This window comes from Vigna radiata, chromosome 4 (genome assembly GCF_000741045.1).
Source record: "Vigna radiata var. radiata cultivar VC1973A chromosome 4, Vradiata_ver6, whole genome shotgun sequence".
Lineage (NCBI taxonomy): Eukaryota > Viridiplantae > Streptophyta > Magnoliopsida > Fabales > Fabaceae > Vigna > Vigna radiata.
In genome coordinates this window covers 6,890,692-6,905,920 of record NC_028354.1, presented here as the reverse complement: position 1 = coordinate 6,905,920, position 15,229 = coordinate 6,890,692, and the positions used below count along the sequence as shown (strand labels likewise).

At 31.1% G+C, this 15,229-nt stretch overlaps 3 protein-coding genes across 3 annotated transcripts; all 3 read left to right on the top strand.

The window, feature by feature from the left end:
- Positions 1-954: 954 nt before the first annotated feature.
- LOC106759124 lies at positions 955-2,597 on the top strand. Its single transcript, XM_014642129.2, has 5 exons — positions 955-1,193; positions 1,431-1,525; positions 1,619-1,663; positions 2,028-2,168; positions 2,259-2,597. The coding sequence occupies exons 1-5, from the start codon at positions 1,067-1,069 to the stop codon at positions 2,412-2,414; spliced, it is 564 nt and encodes a 187-aa protein (XP_014497615.2). The 5' UTR covers positions 955-1,066; the 3' UTR covers positions 2,415-2,597.
- Positions 2,598-3,933: 1,336 nt separating this feature from the next.
- Positions 3,934-5,680, top strand: LOC106758995. Its single transcript, XM_014642008.2, has 2 exons — positions 3,934-4,314; positions 5,007-5,680. The coding sequence occupies exons 1-2, from the start codon at positions 4,046-4,048 to the stop codon at positions 5,548-5,550; spliced, it is 813 nt and encodes a 270-aa protein (XP_014497494.1). The 5' UTR covers positions 3,934-4,045; the 3' UTR covers positions 5,551-5,680.
- Positions 5,681-8,201: 2,521 nt separating this feature from the next.
- LOC106759567 (nucleobase-ascorbate transporter 12) lies at positions 8,202-14,560 on the top strand. The gene is made up of 10 exons (XM_014642792.2): positions 8,202-9,000; positions 9,154-9,251; positions 9,554-9,724; positions 9,879-9,979; positions 11,051-11,186; positions 11,280-11,330; positions 11,423-11,710; positions 12,404-12,638; positions 13,058-13,344; positions 13,913-14,560. The coding sequence occupies exons 1-10, from the start codon at positions 8,508-8,510 to the stop codon at positions 14,132-14,134; spliced, it is 2,082 nt and encodes a 693-aa protein (XP_014498278.1). The 5' UTR covers positions 8,202-8,507; the 3' UTR covers positions 14,135-14,560.
- The last annotated feature ends 669 nt before the right edge of the window (positions 14,561-15,229 follow it).

Sequence of the window (15,229 nt, the reverse complement as noted above, 5' to 3'; positions counted from 1 at the left end):
TAATTTAAATATTAATCAATGTAAAAATGTATTGGTTTAAACTTGAATAACTTTATAATAATTTAATTAAGAGTCAAATGTAATTTTAGCCTCTTAATTTTCACTAAATGTTGAAATTAGTTAATTTTTGAATCTTTAATTTAATTCACTTTGGAAATTTTAAAAATGTGTTAATTTAATTTTTTAAAATAATTTATTTTAATTTACTTAATGTTTTAAATATATTTTATGATATTAAATATAACGGACCCAAAATATATTTATGATTGATTGAAAAACAACTTATCTGAAAAAAAAAAATATTATAACATGTAACTAAAAATCTTATTTAAGTAAACGGTGGACCTAAGTATAAAACAACGTATATGCATTATTTTGAACCTTAAAATGGTCTCATGCTATATGTTTCTTATTACCAATATTATTTCATCTGCATAACTTTTTGTAGGTGACAAACTTTCTAGAAACATGATTTACTTCAAATTTTTAAATAGTTTTTTTTAATTTCAACTACGCACAAGATAAGAATAAAGTAAAGATAGTAATTAAATGTATTAAATATAAAGGTTAATAATTAAATAAGTTAAAAATTATATTATAATTAAATTAGAAATTACAAAATAGGAATGAAAGAAGATTAAATAAATTATAAATTACAAACTAAACTAACGAAAATAATTATAAATTACCATTATTTTTCTTATTGTTTATTTTCAATTTATGCGCAACTAGCATCCAAATAACTAGTTTTTTTTATCAATAATTATTATACAATGTAAACTTATATAAATGTATAATATTTTATAACTTTTTATTTAAAGTTGGTCATATTTCCAATAAAATTTCTTTTATTGGTTTTTTTCTAATAAAAAAAAAGATTTAACTTCCTAAGCACGTTTGAGGAAGTATAACTATTGCAGTGTCAGAAGCTATAGGAATCTGAAAAGTTATTGCAGCATCAGAAGCTATAGGAATCTGAAAAGTTTTTGGGAATCTGAGAAGTTCTGGAATTAAATTTGAAACTGTTGCTCTCTATTTGCTCTATCACTGTCACTGAGTCCTTCAAATGAAGTCTTCAATGGTGAACTCAAAACTCTTCTTCTTCACTCTACTTATCTCCTTCTTGTTCATCATGTTTGCACTGCACAAACAACGCCAGCTAGAACAACTCAAGTCGAGGGTTTCACTATTAGGTGATTGAGATTTTTATAAGATTATTTCATTTCAAATATGTAATTTTGGTTTAGCTTTAGTTACATGATGACATTTTAGGTCCTACAATTAAGGATTCCATACAAAGTGATTGTGGTCCTTTGTTCCTTGAGAATGTTACTTTTGTTAATATTGAAGCTCCAATGAAAAATTATGTGAATGGATGCTTATTTGTGTCTGTGATTCTGATAACTAATCTTCGTTTTACAATGAGAAAGAATCCAACATTGAGAACAGGGAGCATGAATTGCGAAATAAGGAGACTTTTGAAAAAGAAATTGCATCTTTGAAGGATAGGGTTGACTCTATTCGGGTAAGCCTTCTTTGTTTTTCACTATAGTTATTCAATTGTTATTTTCGGTAATCATCTATAGTTACATTATCAAAGCCTTCTTCCATTGTATAGTTGCAGGACAAGTCTGATATAGGCCAGTGTGGCACCAATGATCAGGTATAAATTCTGATATCTTTTGTTCATATGTAGTTTCAATGATGGAAAAGAAAATAATGTGTATAATTTGAATAATGATTTTGACAAAACTTAGTTGCATTTATCTATGTTCTTTTAGTGTTGTTTTTCTATCAGATTTTGAGTTCCATCATAGTAATCCATGTTGATTTTTAGAAGCAAACTTTTATGATGCCGATTACCTGTATGATGAAATTCTATTTTTTAGTGAAAAAAAAATTGGGCATTTAAGTTAACATTTTGTAACCAGGACTTGTTTGTGATTGTTTTGTATGTTTTAACTTTTAGCTAAAGTTCATTGTTTTTAGCATCTAAGTTCATTGCTTTTGTCTTCTGCTTCTTTTAGCTGAAGGAGGAAAGGATACCAAATGTAAAGCCTCTCTTTGATTTTCTAACTTCTAGAACTCTTGAGGCCTACCATGTGTGCAAGAAAACTTTATTATCACTTCTTGTCAAATTCCTAAAATCTGCAATACCATTCATGCAGGTAAAAGTGAACCTACCTTACATCCTTTTAGTTTATTTTCATTATTACCTGTTGGTATTTCATAAATCTATCTTCACATCGTTTTTACAGAAATTGTACCTTTCTGCCATGCCATGTTTTGATCAAACTGTATCAGTGGTAAAGATTTTCCTTGCTTACTCAAGAAAAATAATTACCTTCTTATTCAACATACTCAATGAGCGACTGAACGATTTACTTCAAGAAAATGTGGAGGGAGCAGCTTAGCAAGGATTGTAAAGGACTCACATGCAACATCATTAGTGTGTAATTTATGATACTGTAGGATCTTGGTTGAACTGTTGAACTATTAACTTTTGCTTTATGTTGAAAGATGCTTTCTTATTCGTTTTCTCATCGTCATAAACTCTCCATATAGTTAATATTAAAAGCATCAAAATATTGGTATAGCAAAACCAACATGTAATTCAGAATTCAGAATGAAAAATGATTATTTGACACACCTAAAATTTTTACATTATTCATTTGATACTATTCTTTCTTATTTTTTACTTTCTTTTTTTCTCGAACAAATATAAAAATTTACATTTTTATTATTATTTTACCTTTCTACGGTATCAAATGATACCGCCACACCATGTAAAAAAATATATGATACCGCCACACTTTAAGAATAGGTTGAAAACTCTCTTAGCAATGTTTTGAAGTGATTTGAATGGAATAAAAATAGTCTTACAATTTTTTAAAGTGATTTACTGAGTTCGCGTACAATAATTAATATATATATATATATATATATATATATATATATATATATATATATATATATATATATATATATATATATATATTACTTCAAACCATGGTGGACTTATATTCAACCCATTTTTATGAGTCTATAGGGTTTCTTTGACCAATATTTTGATGCCTAAGATCACCAAATTATAATGTTCAGTACAGCCAGAGAAGATATACTATTTCAGTTAATAGATAAGCATAATTATTCGGAGATAATAAAAATTATTAACAAGGGGCAAAATGTGCGAATTGAAATGAATTATTATTAAATTTAATTTTAAAATTAAATTTAATTTTAAAAGCTGTTTGAGAGGACTGAAATTGAATTAACATAAATTATATGAATTTTTTAAAATTTGTAGATGATGAATTTCTTATTTTGAAGCGTATGTATTTTTATTTTATCATACACCATTTTATTCTAAATGATTATATCTAGAATAGTCATTTTAAAAAAAAAATTAATATAATGCAATTTTTGAAAGAAATTCAGATTTTCTTTAATAGAATCAATATCATATACCAAATAGAATATTTTCTTAAATATATAACTTATTTAACTCTTAATTTAAATACGCTATTTATTACATCATGATAAAAACGAAAACAATTGTCTCAGTCTCTCCTAAAATATTGGTTTCTAAAAATTACTTTCTAGAATGAAAATTTTTAACACTCCAAAAAGTAGTTTTGAGATACTTTTTGAACGTGTTAAAAAATTTACGCATTTAAAAATATTTTATAATATAAAATTAAAATATATCAATAAAGTTCGAGGTTAAATAGAATTTGTGCAATAATTGTGTCTCCGAATCCACCAAAATTGGGCTTGTAAAGGAGTAGAAAACAATTTTGGGCCTCAGTACTGTTAACCCAACTGAAAGATTCAAATTGGCGGAGGAAACTATTTAATAATAATAAATAATAATAATAATAATAATAAAAAAAAAAAAAAACTCTGCACCAGACGCTATTTAACTTCAGGTCAATGCAGCTTCTTTTAAATAGGTTGGAATCAGAGTATCATATTATATTTTGTGCGAGTTTGTTTGTGCATAGCAGGTGTTTGAAGAAATTCCCCACAACCATAAACGAAACTCATGGGCAAGAAAGGAGGGGCAAAAAAACTGGAGTCTGTGTCTCATGCTCCAATATCATTGAGGGAAGAAGCCTCTGGGAAAATACAAACCAAGGCAACCACTAACACCAAGTCCAAATTGAGATTTGATCACTTAAAGAACCTAGCCGTATGGGCCTCCACCAACGACCCTCTCATACCGTCTTTGGGTGCCTTCTACGGACACCAATTCGCCAACTTTGGAGAAGCCAACGGGATTCCTCCTGATTCTTCTCTAATAACTTGCCAAAGGTCTGATTTGCTCAGTCCCTATTTCAATTTTGCTTACTTTTTATCTTTGCCCTTCTATTTAGTTTCGGTTCAGAAGTTCTCTCTTCAATAAGTAAATTTAATGGGTTGAACCACTAGTGGGGTACTGAATTTGTTGAATTAATCTTGCTGCTATACATTGAATAATAATTCTGAACAATGTGGTCAATTTATTATTTATTATCTGATCAAAAATAGCAAAGTGTTATACCTATTAGCCACTTTCATATGTTATATCACCAATTCTAACTGGTGAATAGTAACAGTGTTCCATAAATAACATGCTTCAACTTTCTTATTAACTGTCTAATTTGTGAGAACTATGTAATGGTTGCAGAGAGTTTTTTATGTACTTCTTTATTTTGTTTTGTTCGTCAGAAGTTTTAATGCGGTTTAGGATATATAGTGTTCTGCTGCTTACTTACCTTATCTGTGTGGTATATTGTTGAAGAATTTAGTCATCTTTCATTAATAATAATTGAATTTGAGAAAATTAAAAAAGAATGAGATAGTTCCAAACTGCTAAAAGATTTTGAAGTTACATTTATTTGAGATTGTTTGAATATCTGATCAGATTCGTGTTATATATTTAAGTAGTTTATGCTTGGAAATTGTACAATATTCTTGTGTGAACATGTGTTTATCAACCCCAACAATCGTTCACTGCTCTGCAGATGCGAAACTGTTCTTGAACCTGGCTTTAATTCAACTGTAAGAATTGAGAAGAATAAATCGAAGGTCAGGCATAAGAACAAGAAGTCTGGTAGCATCACTCAAAACAACGTAGTGTACAAATGTCATTTCTGTTTGCATCAGAATCTGAAGAGAGGGACTCCCAAGGGACACATAAAAGGAATCTATCCATCAAAAGATAAATCAAGGTTAGAGACAATACCTCCATCAAAATTCATCACAAGTGAGACTTCTGAATTAGAGAAAGACACTGTAAGTAATGGTGAAATCAATAATGAGATAAATGTGTTTCCTTCAAGTACAAATACAGTATCTTTGACAGAAGGAAGGAAGAGAAAGCAAGATAGTTTCTTGTCCAAGAATACCATTAAAACTACCAACATGTCTTCAAAAGAAGTAGCAAAATCTGCAGGTACGTCCAGCAAAAGACGAAGAAAATCTTGGACTAGTTTAAAGGAAATTGCACAAAAGAACGAGCAAAACAGTCAAATTGCTAACTTCACAATCCCATTCATTTTAAAGTAGGAAGATTTTCTGTGTATGGTTAATTGATTTTTTTTTCTTACATAGTGTCTGCAGACTCTTTGCTTTATCACTTGTTGCACTTTCAAGTAATTTTGAGGTTCTGATGAAGAAGTTCTGTTTTGATCGTGCATATCAATTTTTTTTTATATAATTTTGACATAAAAAATGTGCAGTGAAACATGTTGTAGTATTGGGGAAAAAAGGTTTGAAAATAGAATGGAAGTAAGAGAGAAAAGGTAAATGAAAAGAGAATAAAATAAGAATATCAAGTTATTTTTATTTATTTATTTATTTAACTTTTTTATTTTGTTCTAAGTTGTGTGTGAATTTTTAAGTTTGAAAGCCACCAATTGCTTGATTACCATGAAATTAAGAATATATGAATTTGTAGGAAGATGAAAAGTTGAATACCAAAAATTTAAGCTTTTGTAGAAATATCTGCAATGTATGAATTATTGAGAATTTTTGGACAGTAAAAAAGAGACAACTGAGATGAGTCGTTCTCATCCTCAAACGGCTAGTTGCTTTCTTCTTTATGTACTTTCCACCTACTATTTTCCTTCTCTTTCCTATCTTCACTCTCTATTCTTATTTTTTTCCTTTTCAAAGCATTCATCTTTCAACTCCACTCTTTACCATTGCTTCTTTTTCTTCTTACAATTCTCAACCTTAAGAATATTTTTTTTATTCTTCACTATTTAAAATTATTATGAAAATTTTAATTTATTTAATATTTTATTTTAAAAATTATATGATCATAGTTTTAGTATTATTATTTATCATTGAAGAGAATAAAATGTATCTTCTTTTGTCTTCAAATTACTTTTACTTTTGTAAACAAAGCTATTTAATAAATACTTAAATAGATACATGCAATATTCAATAAAGCTAAGAAAGAGACTCAAATTTTATATTTATTAATATGAAAATAAAAATATATTTTTATTGTGTATATAAAAATAAATATAAGTACATTAGCACATGTTCACATCAAAAAGAAATTTATTATTTTCTTTTTAAACAATAATACACATAAAAAAAGTTTATTTATGAATTAAATAACAATTCAAAATATTACAACAATTTCATCTTCACTTCAAAGTTTAGAGAACCAATTTCCAACAAAATAGATGATCATTCTTTCATTACAGCTAACTCAGTTATTAACATGGCTCTCGTAACTTTTGTCTAATGAGGTTTAAAATTTGGATTTTGCAAAAGCATCTTAATGAATTATATTACATAAGATTTAAGACTATTAGTCTTAAATAACAACATTGACTTTAAAAAAAATGGTCTTAAAAATATTAGCAATTAAATAAACATTAATTAAAGGGTAAGTATTGTATAAGTTTCTTATGCAATATCTTCCTTTGAGATTCTAGATACAATGATTTTTCTTAAAAGATTTATTAAAATAGTAAGATTAAATGTAATTTTATTTCTAAATTTTAATGTAAAATTAAAATTCATTATTAAAAACTTGATAGTCTTCATATTTTAAAAACTAATAAATATTATTATTATAAAAAACTATTTAAAAAAATAAGTTAATGTCATTAATTAAAAAGAGCTATATTATTTGTTATTTTTTATTTTAAAGATTAAAATATATCAAAATATAAAATAAGTGTGAATTCTATTTAAGTTGACAAACTAAAAACATAATTAATTCATAAAATTATAACATATATTAATTTTTTCATATTAATAATTTTTATATATATTTTAAAACATTAAATTCAATGTATTTTAATATACCAAAAAAAAAATCAAATTACAAAAGAATGTTAGATTGCCTTAGTTTCACACAAAGCTTTTTGATTATTTTTGTGTGTTGAAAGCTTTAAAACAAACTTTTTGTCTTGTACTGGCTTTATCGAACAAAAAACCAGATTCCACTTTCGAATAATATTGTGAAATTTCTGAACACATAAAGTAGTCCAAGTTATCTTTTAATGATGGCATATTTTCTAATATTTTAATAATTTTTTTTATAACATTTTATTATTATCTGTCATTATGTAATTGATTTATGATAATTTTTGTAATTATTATTATTAATTGAATAATTTTAAACTGATAACATATATGATAATAAAATATTATTAAAAATATTGTTAAAGTATTATTATCGTATTCTTTGAATGGAAAATTTAAAGATAATATGTGGAAATTAAATCAAATTCATACACATATATAAAACAAGTTACAATGCGATTAAAAATGTCACTGTACAAAGTGTTACACCCCACAAAATATGAAAACAAATGAAGATACTTAAGATGGTTAAATTTATACAATTTTAGCTGAATTAGTTGGCAGTCCAATTGTTGAACTGCTCCTTATGTCAGAATGAAAGTATTGACGAGGGAAAAGGACCAATCACGTTTTAATAAAAATTTATATTTTATGCTAATTAAGAAAGAATATCTATCTGAAAATATTAATTAATTAAGGAATAATAAACAGAAAGTTTAAGCTAAAAGTTGCATTTATATTCATAGAAAAAAAATGAAAAGGAATTTTCCATTATGTGATGAGTGGGGTGGAGGCGTTAGAAAATCTTGGTGTTTTGTTTTGTTGGCATTGAATTTGAAAGCGCAATCCAAACGCGAGTGACGTAAGGGACACCGGTTATTTCGGGAGAGAAGAAGAGAAAGGAGGGAAAGAAGAAAGACAAAATCAGAAACAAAACAAAACTACGAAAGTAAATAATAAAAAAGTGATTCTAAAACGCGGTTTTAGTTCAGTTTTAGCTTCTTCTCTTCTCATTTCACTTCACTTCACTCACTCACTGCACGTTTTTTTTTCTCACACTTTCTTTCTCTTTCATGCCGGAGTTTCATCTCTCTCATTTCCGGACAAACTACAAAAACCCTAAACCTTCGCTTCACCACTCTGCTCTTCAGATCTACACTTCAACTTCTTACTGAAGCCATTATGTGCTGCTAGCGATGCCCGATTCCGATCCCAAAGCGCCACAGCGTCCGGGGCCGTGGCCACCGGCGCCGTTGCCGGATGCCAAGGCAATGCCGCCTTCTACCTGGGCCAAGAAAACGGGCTTCAGGCCCAAGTTTTCGGGCGAGGCCAATGCCAGCGACTCGGGTCAGATAAGCCTCCAGCCCAAGCCCAAGGAGCCTGACACTAACGTGGATCTCGAAGCAGGTCGGGCCCCGGCCACGGCCCCGACGCCGGCCAACGGCGTGGCTCACCGCGACAAGGTCCCGCCGCTTCCTCCTCCCAAGGATCATGTCGTGAAGAAGCGCAGAGACTCCGACGGAGTCCCCAAGAGTTCCGTTTCCAGCATCAATGGCCAGGCGCCGCCGCCTCCGCCACCTCCTCCGCCGGGGCGGCGGGCTGCGAGTCACGAGGACATTGTGGACGACGATGGTTTCGTGTCGAGGAATTCGCATATGAAGTATGAGCTCAGAGATTCACCTGGTTTAGGTGAGAGTAGGAATAATTAAAAGCAAAAATTATTGTACATGTTTGTGCTGTTAGTTATATTATACTTACTTTGAGGTTGATAATTTTGATGCTATAAAGTTTAATTTATGTGCTAATGGTTCCTTTTTTTTTTCGTGGATATGCTTTTTTTAGTTCCCATTGGGGTGTACGGCATTCAGCATTACGTTTCGATATTGGGTTCGTTGATTCTCATTCCGCTTGTTATGGTTCCGGCAATGGGAGGCTCTCGCGTGAGTGATTTCCAGCTTTTTACCAAGTTTCTTGTGTAAATCATAAACTTTAAGAAAACAAGAATTTTAAATGAATTAAGTTTCTTCCACAACTTTATATTAACTTGTATGCCTTTGCTTATGGAGAAGTTAGATGTTATAACTTCAATAAAAGCTAAGCTTATGCGTTTATTTTAAATTATGGGAGAACTCGATTTGTATTATTGCTTTCTTCTTCTATAAATTATGGACTAATTAACTGTATTACCTTTTTACATGTATTTATTATAGGGTTGTGTTTTCTGATGTGTTTGTGGGTGTAGGAGGATACTTCTGCTGTGGTGTCGACGGTGCTCTTTGTGTCAGGAATGACTACACTGTTGCATACAAATTTTGGGTCGAGGTTGCCCTTGATACAGGGGCCTTCTTTTGTATATCTGGCTCCGGCCTTAGCGATCATCAACTCCTCCGAGTTTCAAGGATTAAATGAAAATGTATGTTTTTCTTCCCTTTTCTTTGTGTTTCAGATTATGTTTCTGCTGTTGGTTGTTTGTGAGATGTCATGGGCTTTTGAATTTGTGTATTGTGAGCCTTTTGGTAGAGTAACTGAAACTAAGACTGCTGAGGAATTACTGTGTCAATTTTCAGAAATTCAAACATATAATGAAGGAGCTGCAGGGGGCTATAATCATTGGATCGGCTTTTCAAACATTCCTTGGATATACCGGACTTATGTCACTGTTAGTAAGGTATGATTGTGGAATTTTTTATGCACCAATATTGTCTTGTTTTTTAGTACGTAATTTATTGTTTTATCATACGGTATTTATTCTTGTTGATTGAGGCTATTTAAAGTGTAGTGCCAACTGCTGAAGTTTGAGAAATACTGGTAGATTATCCGCGGGAGACAATGAAGGAAAGAATAATGAGAATAGAAACAATAGGGAAATTTAGTTCGCATAAATGCTAGTGCTTTAAAGTTTAAATGTTGTGTATATGGGCATTCTTTGCATGACCATTTCAAAGTATTATATGATTCTCTTTCACTATTTATTGAAGCTAATCCATAATAATTAATACCCACAATAATTGGTCGTTTAATGCATGCATAGCTTTACGTTAGCAATTTAATTTTAACAAATTGAGAATATTCTTACATGAAAATGTTTTGTTTTAAATTATTAAACATTGTGTTTTGAAGTATAATTTTTCCTCACCTTTTCTCATGGTTCCATCCTTCCTGTCATGTGTATAATTCCTCTTATTTTTTTTTTTTTTTGAAGAGCACATAGCCAGTTCTTAGGCTTCCATTCATTCTATTATGTGTTGTGGGCAACCATTTCTTTTTCTTTTCATTGATGATGTAGTTATTGATTAATGAGTTATATTGAATTCTTTTGCAAAATTAATTGCTTGTAAATAACCCTCTATTTATGGGAGTTTGAGTCCTGTCCACAGCCACTCCTATAAGTTTCTTCCTAACACAGTTAGCAATCTTCCATTCCTCTCAATCAATTCTGCCTGCATTTGAAGCATCTCATTGTCAATAGGATTTTGAAATGAAATAAGCTGTATTTGCCTCCTATTTTGGCAAGTTTCAGCTAGCCTGCTGTAATAAGTGTGTCTAATGGTAGCAGGTGAGAGATGAGAGATCATATTCTTTTTAACTTCAGTGGGTATTTTTCTCTTGTGGATTGCAGTATGATGATATTAACCTGTCAGTACCACAGACTTATTTCCTTTACCTTTCCTCATGATTAAATGACTAGTGTTAGAGTTGTCTGAAATGAAAGTACTAAGGGTCGTATCTGAATTTTCAGGTTAATCAATCCTGTGGTTGTATCCCCAACTATTGCCGCAGTTGGACTTTCATTTTACAGTTATGGTTTTCCGATAGTTGGCACGTGTCTGGAGATTGGTGCAGTGCAGATATTAGTGGTTATTGTGTTTTCTCTTGTAAGTGTGTTGAATTAACGTTCGTACTGTGTATGGTTGGATCACTACAATTTGCTAACATTCTTGATCTATCCCTTTTCTTGCTTTCTGCAGTATCTTCGTAAAATATCTGTTTTTGGGCACCGCATATTTCTAATATATGCAGTAAGTTTAACACGACAATATCCTTCTGAGTTACTAGCTAACATAATCGATTTCTGTTAAATGTGATTTTTTTTGCTTCACCTTACTGCCAGGTTCCTTTGGGTCTCGCAATCACATGGGCAGTTGCTTTCTTGCTGACTGAAGCTGGAGTCTACAACTATAATGGGTGTGACATAAATATACCCTCCTCAAATATGGTTTCTGAGCACTGCAGAAAGCATGTCTCAAAAATGAAGCATTGTCGAGTTGATACTTCTTATGCATTGGAATCATCCCCATGGTTTAGATTTCCGTATCCATTACAATGGGGTACTCCTGTCTTCCATTGGAAAATGGCTCTTGTGATGTGCGTGGTTTCCTTGATCTCATCTGTTGATTCGGTTAGCTTCTCTTTATTATTTTTCCTTTTTGTTTCCTGGAATGTATTTATTTATCTAGGCTCTGAATGTGTTGATACTCTTGCCTTCTTAATGTGCTAGCAATATTATGTGAAAAGCTGTTCTTGCATGATATAAGCACTAATAGAAATAGTAATTTTTCCTAACAAAGCTATGTGTTCAATATATCACGGCTTGACTATGCTGATGTAGGAAACTTGAATATAATATTCAATGCATTAGTTTTGTCATTTGATTTTTATTATTACCCTCGACATCAAAAGGTACTCAAGAGACTGCAGGTTGTAATAGTTTTATGATCTCTAAAGTTAAGATCAATGGTTTAACTTGTTTTGTTGTTTTCACCTGGTGACATCTGTAATTTTCCCCCCTAACAAATGTTCACATTAAGTAGACACCATCTCTAAGGGTAATGCAGCATAGGTTCTGCCTCAGTTTAGGAAATCAAAGCATTGATGTCACTGATTTTGTAATCACTAAAGTAAAATTTCAACACTGCAAATGCCATTATGGGATTTTATTTATTTTGAAGATGCTTTCAGGATAAGTAAAAATAGCATTTATCTGAGATTAACAATCTAATACGTCAAAATTGGATTCATGATTTTTTTTTCTATATGCAGGATACATCACCTTCTGTTGTTGATGATAGTCATTTTATTTTAAATTTTGTAGGTTGGTTCATATCATGCATCTTCTTTATTGGTAGCATCTCGTCCCCCGACTCCTGGAGTTCTTAGTCGAGGAATTGGTTTGGAGGGTCTTTCTAGTGTCTTGGCTGGTCTTTGGGGAACTGGAACAGGGTCTACTACCTTAACTGAAAATGTTCATACCATTGCCGTCACTAAAATGGGAAGCCGCAGAGCAGTTCAATTGGGTGCATGCTTCCTGATACTGTTGTCGCTTGTGGGTAAGTGTACAGCGTCTTTCTTTTCTTGCATCCTAATTTATCAGTCTACTTGTGATTAACAGCCACTGATCAAAAAGTAGATTTACTACGACAACTTTTAGATGAAATGTCATTTGTAATATATCTTGGTTTTTCCCTTTTAGAAGTTTAGAACAGCTAGCAAAATGTATGATGCTTATAACATCATCTCTAGTACTGAGCCTTTCTGAAGAATAAGTAGTAGTCCAAATTGTTTTCATCAATTTCATTCGTGGTGTGCTAGTGAATCATTTTTTTGAGTATTGTGCATAGTGATTTAATTACAATGTTTTTAGTGGTATATTTGGGCGGGGATATAGAGGCTTTTCTTATGTCTATTGCAATTTGTACTCAATTTTAGAATTTTTCTTTGCAAATATAACTTTACTTGCATTGAACAGGTAAGGTGGGAGGGTTCATTGCTTCAATTCCTGAAGTCATGGTCGCTGGTCTCTTATGCTTTATGTGGGCAATGCTTACAGCTTTGGGCTTGTCAAATCTACGCTATAGTGAGGCTGGAAGCTCTCGCAACATCATCATAATTGGGTTATCACTGTTTTTCTCTCTTTCCGTACCTGCCTACTTTCAACAATACGGCATCTCCCCACATTCCAACTCGTCAGTGCCCAGTTACTTTCAACCTTACATTGTGGCTTCTCATGGGCCTTTCCGCACCCAATATGGAGGGGTATGCGCTTGTGTCAGATCCTTTCCTTTTGTGAATAATATACTTGTTTTTCATACAGTTATTTTCTCTGATCAAAATTTGTTGGTATAAGACTTAACTGAAAGATTGAAGCAAATAAAATGAAAAGACTATTTCCGTCTGTCGGGTGAATGAATAGAAACTACCTTCATTTTATTCCATGGTGACATAAGAAGTTTGCCTGTACAAATAATCTTTAACAACTGTTTGTCTTACTACCTAGTTTTAATAAGATTTCTGCTCGTGTGCAGCATCTTTTTTGACTGAATCCTGCATGTTATTTCATGGTTGCAAACTGGTAAATGTAGCAGTGGTTGTCATTAATTTCTATAATACTATATGGCATAAATTCATGATGCAGGGAACTAACTCACAATAAATACACTAGTATTGGAAAGTCATCATAATGTGGTTTACTTTTGGTTTCTTTTTAAACTTTAGCAATTGAAGCTGGTTAAAATATAATGTACTCTTTTAGGGAAAATTTAATTGCCGTTGGCTTACATGTCAGGTTTTCCTAGTACAATAATGAATCTGTTTTCTTTTGCAGTTAAACTATTTCCTGAACACAACCTTTTCACTACACATGGTAGTAGCTTTTCTTGTTGCTGTCATCTTGGATAATACCGTGCCTGGCAGTAAGCAAGAACGTGGAGTATACGTCTGGTCGGAAACTGAAGTTGCTAGAAGGGAGCCTGCTGTTGCTAATGACTACGAGTTACCTTTGAGAGTTGGTCGGATCTTCAGATGGGTGAAGTGGGTTGGCCTGTAAATGATAAGTGTTTTCTTGGTTCAACATTTTCAGTTTATTGGATGTTATCAACCAACCAAGAAACTGCTCCAAATCTGCATTCACATCTTCTTAGATTCAATCATGGTTAGTATAGTTGGGTGATGTTACAGAGTTAAATTGTGTAAATTGAAGTTCCGGAGGCGATCTATTTGTGTTATAATTATATCAGGGTCTATTTATTTCAAAATTTATTAGAGTAGCATGTATCTAGTTTTGATTCATTCAAAATCTCCACATGGAGTTTCTTCTTCCTTGCTTTAAAGGCTGCTTTTGACAAATCATATCGGTTATATGTATATATTATATATCAACACATTGTACCTTCTCAATCGGGACTTTAAAGTTTTTGTTTAATATATTTATTCCGATCCACCTATTACCTTTGGCACGTAGCTGTTGTATCTTAGTTGCATTTTTGGAATCTTCTTTTTGTTTTGACATAAAAGAAAATTAAGACACAGATCTATCAGTGCCTTGTTGTCGTAGCAATTACTGTATCATAGAGAACCCGCTTCTACACCAGTTTTCTGAGAGGATTTATTACAATTAATTAATGTGTAGGGTTTTCAGCATTGAAGAAGTAATTTAGGCACTGAAAGGGATTTGGTACCAATTCCTTTGGAGGACATGTTTTTACCACAAACCTGAAATTAGTTGTTTTTTACTTGTTTAAAGTTTTATATTTTAACACATTTATAGATAGTGAACCTGTTTCCATTCCAATCCTTTATTTGTTGCAATCCATTATTATCAAAAACACTTTTATTTTATTTAGTAATATAAAATTGTTATTCATTATTAGTTTTAAGTTACATATTTAATTATTTTTACTTTATTTTAAAATTATTTTTATTTTTATTCAATTGTTATAATTATTTAATTTTTACTTTAACATTATCAAAATACTTATAAACTTATTAAAAGTATGAAAAAAATTATTTATTATTCTAACTTATATTATTAATTGAGTGCATGTCAAGAATAACTATGCATGTTTCCTTGAAAAAGGTATAATATTAACATAAATTATAACAAATCTCAGTGCATTGCACAAGTGCAAAAAATTAGTAAATA

What these genes read in the sequence shown, in the direction of transcription:
- LOC106759124 (XM_014642129.2), top strand. Translation starts at nt 1,067, where the DNA reads ATGAAGTCTTCAATGGTGAACTCAAAACTCTTCTTCTTCACTCTACTT. An exon ending in GTCGAGGGTTTCACTATTAG is followed by an intron (nt 1,194 to 1,430) that starts GTGATTGAGATT and finishes ACAATGAGAAAG; the next exon opens with AATCCAACATTGAGAACAGG. An exon ending in CTGCAATACCATTCATGCAG is followed by an intron (nt 2,169 to 2,258) that starts GTAAAAGTGAAC and finishes TCGTTTTTACAG; the next exon opens with AAATTGTACCTTTCTGCCAT.
- LOC106759567 (XM_014642792.2), top strand. Translation starts at nt 8,508, where the DNA reads ATGCCCGATTCCGATCCCAAAGCGCCACAGCGTCCGGGGCCGTGGCCA. An exon ending in TTCAAGGATTAAATGAAAAT is followed by an intron (nt 9,725 to 9,878) that starts GTATGTTTTTCT and finishes GTCAATTTTCAG; the next exon opens with AAATTCAAACATATAATGAA. An exon ending in CTTATGTCACTGTTAGTAAG is followed by an intron (nt 9,980 to 11,050) that starts GTATGATTGTGG and finishes CTGAATTTTCAG; the next exon opens with GTTAATCAATCCTGTGGTTG.
- LOC106758995 (XM_014642008.2), top strand. Translation starts at nt 4,046, where the DNA reads ATGGGCAAGAAAGGAGGGGCAAAAAAACTGGAGTCTGTGTCTCATGCT. An exon ending in TCTCTAATAACTTGCCAAAG is followed by an intron (nt 4,315 to 5,006) that starts GTCTGATTTGCT and finishes ACTGCTCTGCAG; the next exon opens with ATGCGAAACTGTTCTTGAAC.